This window comes from Neopsephotus bourkii, unplaced genomic scaffold (genome assembly GCF_033783945.1).
Source record: "Neopsephotus bourkii isolate Nb327-2 ecotype Australia unplaced genomic scaffold, CSIRO-AGI_Nbou_v1 NB_1376, whole genome shotgun sequence".
Taxonomy (NCBI): Eukaryota; Metazoa; Chordata; class Aves; order Psittaciformes; family Psittacidae; genus Neopsephotus; species Neopsephotus bourkii.
The window spans coordinates 2848889-2862771 of NW_026901855.1; the positions used below are offsets into that span (position 1 = coordinate 2848889).

Consider the following 13883-nt stretch of genomic DNA (forward strand, 5'->3'; position numbering starts at 1 on the left):
TAGTAGATCTACTTCCATCTCTATTTCATCTTGAAACTAAGAGCAATGACATCCCTGGTGCTTTGGATAAACATGAGTTTGCCAGTGAAAATGGGCTTATTTCCATGTAAAGCTGATCTCACATTAGAAAAAAAACACAGGAATATTTAGTGGCTGTATTTGCATGAAATGAAGTGTGTCTAAATATAGCTATGGTGATTCACAATGATGTAAACCTTTGCTGTTTCATTTTGTGCATACCAAAAAATTTACCTTAGCACAAAATCCTGGGAAAGCAGTGAAAATGCACTGTTCCCATGAATGAGTGTCCACGAAAATACAGCAGTATGCACATCGCATGTGTTGTTAGTTTCATTTAGGAAAGGTTTGTGCTGGTTCTCAGCATTTTGCAGTGTATGTACACACATGCGTGCTCTGTGTTTGCACAGAAATTATGGAGCAGTTAGAGGTTTGACAGTATTCTGGCACTACAAGCAATGATTTCAGGAGCTTGGGTTGGTGGGGGACGGGCAAGTGCCCCAGATACCATAATTGTACAAATTCGCTGTGCAGTGTGAGTGGCTGCCAAACTGCAGGGGCCCGGGGTGCTGTTCCTGGGAGCAGCAATGTAGCAGGACTAGTGCGGGAGTTCAGCCCCATCAGCCCCATGCAGTGAGCCACGCTCCAGCATCCTCATTATCCACACAGTTCAAAAGGCAGTCCTGAGTGGTCCGTCATGTCCCACTAAAGGTTGTTTCGATTGGTCTTTCAGGGTATTTCCCGGGGTCCTTTATATCTCTCTGCCTCATCGTCAGTAATGAAGAGGCCGAGAGCTGGGAGAGTCAGCAGACTTCCAGCTGCTGGGATTTCTTCATCTTCTCATCAGGATTTTAATTAGACACGTCCGAGAGGGCAGCACTGTGTGAGGGCAGGAGGGAGCTGTATCAAGCAGGCCACTTCTTTAATTACTGTTTACTGACAGATAACAAGGGAGGGGAGGCGGCAGCAGGAATAGTTGCAGGGGGAAGAAGGGAAAGGACATCAGTCCCCAGAGCCTGCGTTCAGCAAAGGCAGCCTTTGCTAAGGACTGAGCGGAAATTGTTCCCCCCCTCCCCATCCTGCCACACTGTTTACCTGTTGCCAGAGTGAGAAAGGCTCCCCTTGCCCCTTTCCTAGGGGGAAGAAGATAAATTGGTCTGAAAGGTGTTAAGTAGTAAGGGCCAGAGACACAAGGAATGAAAACTGCAAGTCTGGTTAGAGAGAAATGAGAGAACTGTCTAAGCTTCCAGGATGCTCAGCTGAGCTGTCCTGTGCTGTCCCTACCTTGGGCAGGCCTGTGGGGTTTCTGACACTGCACAGTAGGAAGCAAAATTATTTCCTTTTCCTTCTGTCTGGAACTGGCAGTCCTCTTCTCTCCTGCTGCCACCATTGCTGTTTTGTCGAAAAGAAACCTTCTTCTCTGTGTCCTCAGCATTGGCAGTGGCAGTATGAGAGCAGTCTGCTCTGCGGCTGCTGCTGTCACAGACTTTCCCCCTGCTCCCCCATGGGCCAGCTCTCCACCTGAATCATATCTTCCCCCATCCCTCCTCTGCCTGGCACCAGAATCCACATCTCCTTCCAGCTTTTGACTCATTCACCTTAAGGTGGTTTTGGACACTGTTTGTAACCCAACTGCTGTGTCCTGCTGGATCACAGCCCTGTTTTTCATTCTGTGGAGCTGCATCCTGATTTGTTTGTGTTATCACAGGGGAATGCTGTTCACAGTCCCTACCAATCCAAGTGGTTGGGTCAGACTGCAATGGTGGATCACTGCTCCCTGGCTCAACCAGATGTTTGGGACATGGGATAATATCTGCAGTGGAGTGCAGCAGATGGTTTCCACATGGGCAGTCCTTTGGCAAACTGAGCTCAGCAGCCTGCTGCTGTCCAGAAACTTTCTCTGATCTTCATGATTTTTCATGATCTTCATGATCATCTCTGATTTTGGCTGTGGTGAAGTGAAGTCTGGTGCTTCCAAAATACTGTTGCTATCCCAGTATGGAAGACAGCCTGTGCCAGAGCTTGTTTTCCCTTGGTGCCAACAGAATCCAACTGCTCTGAGCAGAACAAGATCTGGAGGATGCGCTTTGGATCAGCAAGGACTTGGTAATTGGACTGTTGTTCTTTTCATTTTGCTACGCAGTAGCGAGCAGATTATAGAGCCCACACATTATAGATTTGCTGTCATCCCTCATGAATCAAACTTCGCTGTCTTATTTACTGTTGGCCAAGGCCTGTGAATAACATCACCAAGGGATATGCTCTCAAGCAGTTGTGCAAATACACAGTACACAGTTGCATGCAGTTGCATGTCCCTTTGAGCTGCCAGTATGCCTCCTCCCATCACAACACTTATCGTAGAGAAGTTTCCTATCTGCACAGAATGGCCCCTGGCTTCTCTGAGAGCTCACTCTTTGTAACACTGGAGGCAAATCTGTATTATCCAAATAATATTAAGTCCCATATTTTTAGCTTTATGACATTTCTAGTTACAACTCCAGCTATTCTATACACACTCATACCCACCTACACCAAGGATGTGAACTTCCAGTTTCCTGACAGCTGTTTCATATGAAATCTGGCAGGTCTTCATTGCAGGTCAGTAGAAGAGGTTGGTTTGTGCTCAAGGTACAGTACTGGAAGTCAGGATCATAGGCACAACTCTCAGGTTCGTCAAGGACAGCTAAGAAATGTTGCTGCTCTAGCTAGTAGTACACTGAATGTAATATGATAGCCTTAATTTATCAACAGATATTTTGTCAAGTTTCCCAAAATTTCAATTCAAGACCTTGAAAGAGTGAAAAATGGAATCCAGCTGGAGATTTGTCTCAGTGAAGCGCTGGCACATGTTTATTTTATTTTTGGTAACTGTAGTGAGGCATTAGTGACATGTTACTACTGACTCCATTGGAGTCCCCTAGAAGTGAAGTTTGCTTGTTATCTATCACAAGCCAGCCTGCTAGTTGCAACTTTGTTCCTTGTAGGTTTTCTTACAAAGTCTGTGGCCTTTCAACTGCTGAACTTGGAGGCCCACGAATGAAGTTAGAGAGACTGGAGTGCTAATTTATTTCTGTTAGGCAGGTTAATGTTTCTGTGTGGAAATCTAGGTACTAGACAAGGTCTGGGGGATGTGTCTTCAAATAGTAAGTGTCTTTGTCCTGGAGGAAGTGATTAAGCCATTTGCTATGTCTGTTGTTGATAGAACTGGAAGTAAATGGGCTTTGGTTGCAATGTGGGAGATTTCAGTTTGATGTTACAAACTTCTATTAGTAGTGATATGGGAGCATTAGAACAGACTTTCTGAGATGTGCTGAAAGATTTTGATAATAGGCTAGAAGAAAAATCTGTCAAAAATAATGCTGCTATAGCTGATCCTCTGTTGGGATGTAGTGATGCACCAACCACCTGACCTGGTCCTATCCCTATTTTCTGTGACTCTGTGAAATGTTAAGATGTATATGATCATGCATCTAGCTGATACAAAGTTCAGATGGGTGCAAGTGTATCCATCAGATAAACACTGGCATCTATAAGCTACCAGGAGAGTGTTCAAAGGAGTACAAGAACTGCAGTTTCCTTGAAAGGCCTGACATCCAAATGCTAATGTACCCAACCATAGTAAGTCTTGAAAAGAGAGGGCAGTAGCAGCTCTTTTGTTTAACCAGTTTCCTTAATTTTTGTCTTCATTTTCACTGCCATGTACAATGGTCTAGTAGCACCATCATTTTTTTACTAGTGCTTCCTGTGAAGTTTAGTTCCAGTTGTTCATACCACTGCCAAGCTTTAATCATTGCTGTAAATATTTTGTATGCCTTTGATAGACATGTTTTGTGGAAATCTTTATCAAAACCAACTTTTTTTTTTTTTTTTTTTAAAGTAGAGAGTATGCCATATTCTTGAATTATGCCCACCTTCCATTTAAAAACAAATCAAGAAGATTCCTCTTCGCAAAGCTCTAAATCAGCTTGTGTTCTGGAGCCAGGCTGCAGGGACAGAAGGGGCTGTGCCGTAACAGAGGTAGTGTCAATAAATGGGGCAACAAAACAGTAATGGAAAGACAAGTCAAGGGGAGGTGGGCAAAAAAGTGAAGAGGGGAAGCAAATAGTTATAAATAGCTGCTGGAACAAGGAGGCTGGACTGTGGAGTGTGGGAGAATGGTGTCTGGAGGAGTGAGATGAGAGTAAAGGAAAAGGTCGGGGTTGAGAAAGTAAAGGCAGTGAAGAGAAGAAGTGGGCTGTATTGGTCTGTGAGAGAAGAGAGCAGTATCTGAAGGGGGCCTATAGGCATGCTGGGGATGGACTCTTCATTAGGGACTGTAGTGATAGGACAAGAGGTAATGGGTTAAAACTTAAACAGGGGAAGTTTAGATTGGGTATAAGGAGGAAATTCTTTCCTGTTAGGGTGGTAAGGCACTGGAATAGGTTGCCCAGGGAGGTTGTGAATGCTCCATCCCTGGCAGTGTTCAAGGCCAGGTTGGACGAGGCCTTGGGGGATATGGTTTAGAGTGAGGTGTCGCTGCCCATGGCAGGGGGGTTGGAACTTGATGATCTTAAGGTCCTTTCCAACCTTAACTATTCTGATTCTATGATTCTATGACTTGGATTGAATTGTTGGAAGAGCCTTTGTATTGTTATTCCTCAGCTGTCACTGGTGTCTGAAATTCACCCAGTGTTTCATGCGCCTCGTGTTAATCTTTACAAAAGAGGTTAAGTTACCCTTGCAGCCATTTACTCCACTGCTATGGTTGTAGTGGTCCATGTGATAAATTCATCTCTCCTGATAATCCACCAAAGTGTCCTTGTGATACATCATGAGCGAGTTTGTTCACTCAAAATAAACAACAAACTCTGTGAAAAGGGTACTTTGAAGGGTGCTTATACATGAACTGAAAACTGGGGAAAGGCCAGTTATCCTCTGTGTGCACTTCTGTCTAGCCAACTGTGTGTCTTATACAACTCTCTGTTTTAGCTATGTCATTGTGTGCTGTTTCTTCCACAGGACCCCTGCCTCATTCACTGCATACGATGGACATGCTCTGAGATAAATCAGAGTTGCACAATGAAAAAGACCATCTGTAGGACCCCTGCCTCATTTGTCAGGTGTGTACTGAGTGAGACAAGGGGATTGCAGAAGAGAAAGGGAAGTTTTTATAGCTGAAGCAGTGACATTCTAACCTGCCAGTTGACTTTTTTTCTGTGATCATTTCTGTATGATAGGTTTGAGGGTTCTTAAAGCAGCTGTTATGCTGGTGGTTGTTTAATTGTGTGTTCCTTATTTTATAGGGGACCTTTTAGATCCCAGAGGAACTGCTTTACAGAAACACTGAATGCATGCAGCTGCAAATGAACAGGAATCCACTGAACCCAAAGTTCTATACAACCACAGATCACTCAGGCTGCTGGTGTCTCAGAATGGGCACCCAGAATTGGCAAATGCCTTTTAATACAGACTCAGTCATTCACTCATAAAATTGGAATAAAAATACCCCCTCCCCTCATAGAAGAGTATGAAAATAAATGATCTTGGGCTGGTGAAGCTCTTGGACAATGTAATGATAAGCCCATAGAAAAACACATAAGGAAATTAATAAATCTGTAGAGTCAGGTTTGAATAATATGCGGTAAATAAGGCCTGGGGCCACACACTGAACAATGAACAGAAACCAGTGTCTCAACTAGCTGCTCATTACATGGGAACAATCCCTTCTAAGTGCAGTGTGAGATGGGGTACTGTGAAAAAAATTATGCTCATGTAATTAAGGGCTATAAAATAATGCATATGTACATGAGAGTTAAGAGTATTTCTCACAAGTAAACACAACTGCATTTCTTAATTCTTGACTTCATTTGTAGATTGTCCCATTTAACATACAGTTTTTTTGTTTGTCTTTGTTTCATGGGTCCTGTCATGCTTCGCAAATTTACCTGCTGTAAGATGGTGTTGTCCCAGCCTCTCCATTTGGATTAAGTGTTGCCATTTCATGTAGTTGCAGATCAACTAATTGCAGGTAGTCAAAACCTGCTCATCTTATATATACGTATTCCAGAAGTTGTAATCTCCACTGAGGTGCAGATTGCTGAGTGAGAGAGGTAGAACTGACCCTGAAATTTGCCATCATGAGCAGAATTGGTGCTTGGATGTTGCTGTTCATAACAATGAAGGAACTGGGGATATTTGAGAACTTACAACCTGCTAGCAGTAATTAAAACAATAAAAAACACAGTAATTTTCCCATACAGCAATATGCAAGAGAGCAGAATGTCACTAGGCCTACAAAATGACTTTAAAAGTCTTTGCTGTAAATGGGTGGAGGAAGAATGGCAAAGTTTAAGCTTCTAGCAAAAGTATGCAGAAATGTAGTGGTCCCAAATTTTTGATGAGCATGTTTAGGAATAAATGTATAATGAGTGTAATGGTAATGGAGTAGTGTTAAAACCTATGAAGTTGAAAAGTTGAAAATGGTGCTGGGATAGTGAGGGTGCAAATGCTGGTTAACCTTCCCAAAGCATACCTGGTATTTGCTATAATTCCAGGTCAGAATGTTACGAATAGCTCAAGAAGTGGAGCTGTGACACATACCCCTGACATATTGTTCGTAGGAAGTAAAATTGTCTGTTGCAAATGTCTAAGAAACATACCATAAAATACTTTCCCCTTGTATTTTCCCTTTTTTTCGCCATTCACAATCTCAAATATGAGGAGTGTTAATTGGCCTATTTAGACAATATAGTGTGGTGCTTCCTTCAAAGATGACTGTTGGCCAGTTGATGACTAGGAAAGCACTGGCTCCCACATGTGCTGCAGATAATGGTTCATTCTGGAAATTAAATAATGCAAACCTATCGAACACATTTTAGCCTGTGTAAGAGACTAAGTGTCCTTTGTTCAGTGGTTTAATTGCTCAATTTAACACTTCCTTCAGACAAATGTATTACATGGTTTAAAGAGAACAGAAGTAAAAGTGATGCCAGGGTACCCAAGAGCAGGAACTCTGACAAAAATCCCCTTGGACAAGGCCTGGCACTGCTGTCCAAAGGAGAGAGGAAGCAGCAATTAAAAAAAAATACAACAATCTGTTCTTGTTCAGACAGCAAGATGCAGCACGTGTGCTGGGTGGCAGCCATCAATGAGAGCTGGTTTCCCCATGGGATATGCAGACCTGGACTATCAAAGTAAGCTGGGGCTGGGACAAACAGATGTTATGCCAGACACGTCAGCAGAGCTAGTCTGTTTTGCATAGGCGCCTGATCTTACTTGGCATGCTTTAAACTCATTCTTTTCTGAATCTCAGGGTTCAATATAAGCATTATGATTTAATCCTAACTGCTCTGTTCTCCACATGTGTTGCAACTCTGGGATATTACTTCTAACCTATACAAACAGGAAGCTGAGGCACAAGGTGGCATGTTGCCAGGTGCACAGCTCCTGAGTGTGCAACCTCAGTTGCACGCCTCTGCTTCCCTTTGATGACAGAGGCTGTGGGAGCACTGCAGTACCGAAGTGAATAGTCTTTCCCTACAGGTGTCTTATTGACAGGTAGTGTTAGTGCCCCAAAACTGATATTTTGAAAACACCATCCTGAGGCATCTCTGCACAACAGGTACTCTGCTCTCTGGAAAACTGTGTTAGGACAGAGTGGGGAAAATTAACATGAACATATGGGGTAGTGGCCCCCACACTGCTGTGGCAGTTCAGCAGAGTAAGTCAGGCCTTGGCATGGCAAAAGCTGCATGTGATCCTAATTGTGCTCAGGGGCAGACAAATCAGAGTCTTGCTCTTTACATACAGGCCTGGCGAATGGAAAAATGTTTATTTGCTGCTCTGGATACACAATGTAGGAGAAAAGAATAAAAGTGATTTAATCACCAGTGTGAGAAGTATCACCTGACTGAGCATGTTGCAGAGGACAGATGGGTCAGAGGGCCTTACCTTGCCCAGCCAGGAGGGATAGGGAAACATTGGTGAGGCACGGGATCAGATTGGTTAATTATTATTCATTATTAATTTTCTAATTTCCCCCTTACTCAGATTCCATGATTGCTCCTCTACCTGTCTGGGTGCATCTGTGACATTGACTCCGTCTTTGAGATGGGGAGCACCCTCTAGTGGTTAAGGATAATCTGACATTTCCTGGGATTGGCACCCATCATGATTGCAAGCTGCCAGTTAAACAGGGGCGGGAGTTGGTGCTGGCTCTGTCACTGCTGGAATGGGTGTTTGAAGTGTAAACGCTGGCTCTGACTTTCTAACCCAGGAATTCCAGTTGACCTCATGGGAAACCTTTTTGCCCTGTGAAAAGCATGCAGGGTGTGTGTTCTCCCTGCTCTGCTGTTGGGCAAAAGCTCTCATTAAGCCCCTTCTTGCTTTCTTCTGGTGAGAAGGCTAGTAAACTTCAATTTGCTCCATTAGTTCTCAGCGGCCACAACATCTGACCCTGGCTCTCTTCTTGGGGATGCTGTTCCCTGCCTCTGCTCCTACTCTTTTCTCCCCAAAGCACTAGTCTTGCACCCAGAGCTCTCATAAGTTCAGCTATGGCTGACTTTGCTCTGCCTAGCTGCTAAAGCCAGCACAGTACAGTCCCTTGCAGGGGGCACAGGAATTCAGCTCAGGTTTTCCTTCTCCTTCCCTGAGCGGATTAACAGGCTGAGGGGATCGTCTCTGCCTGCCTGACTCAATCTTCATTAGCTAACATGTTTCGCCAGCTGCAGTCGCATCCTGGTCCGCAGAGCTGTTTGACATGAGTGGATTCTGGCCCCAGCCTCCCACAAAGGCTGCTGCATCTTCCAAGAGGGTTTTCTTGTTAGCAAGGCTCTGTGGGCTGCTGCGGGTGGTAGGGATGTAGGGCAGGAGTGCTGCAAGATGTGCATCCTTGCTCTGTGCAGTGTTCACTTTACGGTAACTAATGTGCATCCTCTGCTGGCTAAGAGACCTGCAACCCTAAGTAATGTGCATGCTGTATGAGTGTCAGAAAATGTCAGAAAACCCACAGGTGGGTTTTTTTCCCCCTTATGGTTACCAGTCAAGGGAGGATCCCGAGTATATCGGAATGTCCCTGAAACTTCAGTTATTTGGCTGTCACTTCTGGGTGCCTTTTCCTGGCTGCTTGTTGCTAGTCAATTTGAATACAGTATTTCCTAACAAGCTGTGTGCAAGCAACTGACCCTATTTCCTCATCCCCTTCTCCCTGATGCTCTGTGGTAGTCATTAATGGCTGTTGCACCCTTGCACAGGCAGTCATTTATTTTACAAGTGCTGCTCTTTCCTCAGTCCAGAGAAGACCTTTTCTGTGTAAGGAAGGTGTGTACTTCAAGTATCATAAATTTTAAAACAGTCTATTTAAACTAGTGAAAATAGATGCTCTCCTGCTAGTTTGAGGATGCTTCATTTTTGCTCATTAGATGCCTAAACAGGTTTAGTTTCAATACTAATTAGTGCCTTTTGCACCAGCTTCAGTTAATCTATTTCAAATTGTACCTTGAAATATACTGCAGCAACATTCTCATGCAAAGAAAGCCTTGAGGAGAGAAGGTGAACACTGGGCATCACTAATACCAAATGCCATTGGGGAACACCTATGATTGCAGCAGTACGAGGGCATTTGGTATCTGTGCAGAGGCCTGAACTTGCCTTTGTGGGAAAAAGAAGCCTCCTGCTGGCTGTCAAATGCATGTAAATAGGTGCAGGTAAAGCACTTGTATTTCTGCAAAACTGACACTGTGAAAGCACAGAACATGCTACAGAAATTATTGTGACTGAAAAATCTCAATGGGAAGTGATTCACAAGGAAGCAAACGTTCTCTTTATGTTTTTGTAACTTGACCATTGCAGTGGGGGAAGCTGGTGTGGCAGCCTCTGAAAGCAAGGTCGCCTGGCCAGGAGCAGAATCAGAATGTCCTTTTTTTTTTTTCCTTTTGGCAAGTTGGAAGGGAAATAAAAAAGGCAAATGAGCATGAAGGGGTAAAGGACACTGCAGACTTCAGAGGATTTTAGAACCTAAAGCATGGTATTTAACAAATTAACGGATGAATTGAATTTCCCAAACAATGTGTGTTAAAGCACACAATGAATAACCCAGCACTTATGAATTAGCAGTGTATTTGGTTTGGCCCTACAAGGTCCTACACCTGGGTTGGAGCAATCCCAGGCACACCTACAGGCTGGGCAGAGGAGAGATTCAGAGAAGCCCTGGGTAGAAGGCCCTGGGGGTGTTCGTCGATGAGAAGCTTAACATGAGTCAGCTTCAGTGTGCGCTCGCAGCCCAGAAAGCCAACCGTATCCTGGGCTGCATCAAAAGGAGTGTGACCAGCAGGTCGAAGGAGGTGATCCTGCCCCTCTACTCTGCTCTCATGAGGCCTCACTTGGAGTATTGTGTGCAGTTCTGGTGTCCTCAACATAAACACGACATGGAACTGTTGGAACAAGTCCAGAGGAGGGTCACGAGGATGATCAGGGGACTGGAGCATCTCCCATACGAAGACAGGCTGAGAAAGTTGGGGCTGTTCAGCCTGGAGAAGAGAAGGCTGCTTGTAGACCTCATAGCAGCCTTCCACTATCTGAAGGGGGCCTATAGGGATGCTGGGGAGGGACTCTTCATTAGGGACTGTAGTGACAGGACAAGGGGTAATGGGTTAGAACTTAAACAGGGGAAGTTTAGATTGGATATAAGGAAGAAGCTTGTTACTGTAAGGGTGTTGAGGCACTGGAATGGGTTGCCCAGGGAGGTTGTGAATGCTCCATCCCTGGCAGTGTTCAAGGCCAGATTGGACAGAGCCTTGGGTGACATGGTTTAGTGTGAGCTGTCCCTGCCGATGGCAGAGGGGTTGGAACTAGATGATTCTGTGATTTTCAAGCCACAAGTCAATGGGTCAAAGCAGAACAGCTCCCCAGAGAGCCATGGGTTTTCTGTGTTCTAGTTCCCTGGGGGATGCAACCCTCTCTGGAGCAGTCACCTGCCAGGGCTAAGTAGTTACCAGTGTTTAATAATTCTTCACATAGTGGGAAACAAAGGTTAAACGAACCCTAAAAAATGTAACCTGTCTCTGAATGGGCAGTAAAGGAAGGTTCCTTTGAGAGACCAAATAAGACCTTTGTTTGGAGGACCATAGACTGGGAGAACAAACCTGTTTTAATTTATTTACAAGTAGCAGAAATCCCTTTGTTATGTGTGGGGAGGAGCAGGCTAAGGAGGCGGCAGTCTAAGTTAAGGCTCGCTGAAACACTTGTGGCTAGACTTTGTGCCTTTTTGATATTAAGGCTATTGTGGATCACTAATCTTAACAAAGATGATACTTTTTGTTCTTCAGCCTTGTCTTTTTCAAAATTTTCCCAAAGCACTTTATTCATTAATGAGTTATTTTGGTGCCACAACTGGTTTTGCAGTAGCTTTAATGGCACAAAACATTTGAGACCAGAAATAAGGAAGAGCTGCTGGGGAGTAATGCAAGATATACAGACAGAGAGAACAGGAATGAACTGGGAATGTTGAATGAGATGTGTTTAAAGCAGTAGTTTGCTGTTTGCTCCTGCCCTTTTCATCTCAATTGCTGGCATCTCATCAGTAATGAATTGCAGGGAGACACAAATTGACACAGTGCAACCTGTACCACTCACATTATGTGTTCAGTCTCCATCCGTGACCCTTTTGTAATGCTACTCTTCTGCAGCATCTTCCAGTAACAAATTCTAGTGGTGGTTGGTAGTTTTCAAGTTCCCCTGTGTGGCCCTCTGACCAGAGCCAGAACAAAAGGGTAGATGGCAGATCTGCCTGTCTCTACGACTCTTTTTTAGCTAGTGGTGAAGGGTCAACTCTGAATACTAAACGGAACACTGTGATTTTAGGGAATAACTCCTCTTTATCCTCCAGTTTGGGGAAACAATAAGAAATTGCATCAGCAAAGACAGTACTATATCTTGAAAAGAAATTCTTCATATAGTATCAAGAATTCTGTATTTCCATGCTGACTTTTAAAATTCACATACTTCCTCCTGTTTAATCTGCTAGTCCTTCCCTCCCCCTTAAATTTAGGATGTTTGGATGAGGTTTGGATACAGACTAGACTGGTGTGCTTTCTGTGCAGTTAGGATCTGCATGTAACTTCAGGGTTGCTTTATCAGCTGTAGACTGGATTGAGAATGTCTATTGGGAGTTTCAGGTCTTGGTTTTCTCATTGGAGGTCCTTCCATCAGGCAGGTCTGTTAAATGCTTGCTGAGTCCCTAGAGACACTTGATCTGTGTTTAAAGGGAAGCAGCTGAACTGCAAGAAGAGAGAAATGGCTGTGTACTCAAGCACTGTTGCTCTGGAGGGATCTTACTGTAAACTGTGCAAAGCTTGCATGGCAGCCTGGGAGCCATGGGCTCTCTGTGTGCGCTATCCCAGCAGAGACCTGTGTGATGCTCCTTCTAGCTTTTCCTGCTCTGAGAAAGACAAGTTGATGGCTTCTGGATTCTTTGGGCATGAACTGTCTTTAACTCTCCTGAGGCCTAGGCCAGGAAAACCTCTGGAGGATTCCCAGCAGCACCTTTCTCCTGCTCCCTACTCCTGTTAAAGCTTCCCTAGTGGAGACAACCGCTCAGGGAGAGCAGGAAGTCCATAAATAAGTAATTCCTTCTGTCTGTCCTGATCAGTCGAAGCAGCTGTGATTGCTCCTGAATGCCTAGGTTGCTTTCTTAATGGCTTTTAAACCAAATTCACCCTCATCTGATGACCCAGCTTCTCCTGCTATTTTTGGAAGAAAAATTTCTTTTCTTTAGCGAGACGGTTTCAGGACTATTTATATGGTCTTTCAATAGTTTTGGCTGAGGTGAAATAGTATAGCAGTGCAGGTGAAGCTACAGTTTACAGGTTCTACCAGGCTGCCCCATGCATTATTTTGACAAACCTCTACAGGGCACCTCCCAGGGTACTGCAGCTAGCATTGCTTGAGAGCACTAGACACATGTGATGGTCGTTGACATCCTACTGACATCTAATAATTCTTACACCACATTAAGACACAGAACTTTTGGGGGTCTTTTACTATTGGGAGAGCTAATCACTGTGACACCTAAGTGCTTACTTACCCTTTGCCTCTCTGTGTGGAGGTAAAAATTTGGGAGCATAAGTTAGGAATGTAGGTTCTCACCTATCTGTTCAGCTGACCTATGGCATCATGTTAATGGACACTTGACAGTTTGCCAGATATTTAGGGCTTATATTGGTGCACTTGTACTTTGTAGAGAGGGACTGTAGTAGCTAAAATAAAAGTGGTCTCTACATAGCAAATACATAGCTAAATCTAGAGGTGCTTGCTTTGTTTCTTAGTGCAACCCCTGGAGATACTGATTGCTCATCTGATAGGTCTCATCTAGGTTTGTCTATGCAGAAGTATTGTGTATTTCTGGAAGTATTAGTACTGCTTCCTCAGGCAGAACATGCTTGCTGGGCAGTAGGACATGCAAGGCATTTTCTGAACATCCTTGCAGTGCTGATCAGGTATCCTATATGATGTGTCGTAGTACAGCCTTGTGCTGTACGCCAATGAGGGTCCCATAGTGCCTTCAGTAGAGGCACTAGTCTAGCTGAATGGAATGCAAATGCCATTCCTATGGCTATAATGCTAAACAGGCTGATTCAAACCAAATGATTGCTGGCTAATCAGTGTTAATCGCCTACATTTTTTGTTTGTTTTAAACATCTTGCTTGACCAAAGAGTTTAATGACTCTCCTCTTGAAATGAATCCCTGGAAGCAAGTGGTCTCTCAAGGTAGACTTGCCTGGTACCTTCCTGCTTACAAGAAAGGCAGGGCCCTCCTGGGTGCTATGTCATTGACTGTTCGGCAGAGCTCTGCATGTGAAGCAGTGGCAGCCTCTCTCCTATCATATTCC

The 13883-nt window shown here is 44.2% G+C and overlaps 1 protein-coding gene across 6 annotated transcripts in view; it reads left to right on the forward strand.

The window, feature by feature from the left end:
- ESRRB (estrogen related receptor beta) overlaps nucleotides 1-13883 on the forward strand; it is a 135432-nt gene that overhangs the window by 31465 nt on the left and 90084 nt on the right. For 2 of the 6 annotated variants that reach the window (XM_061367435.1, XM_061367436.1), the window contains exons 3-4: nucleotides 5017-5117; nucleotides 7106-7190. The exons of 1 other annotated variant lie outside the window; for it this stretch is intronic. In XM_061367435.1, the coding sequence (XP_061223419.1) occupies nucleotides 7114-7190 (77 nt within the window). In that variant the 5' untranslated portion in view covers nucleotides 5017-5117; nucleotides 7106-7113. Of the gene's footprint in view, nucleotides 1-5016; nucleotides 5118-7105; nucleotides 7191-8044; nucleotides 8326-13883 lie in introns of those variants that run through there. 3 more of the 6 variants (XM_061367438.1, XM_061367439.1, XM_061367442.1) reach the window with 2 other exon arrangements.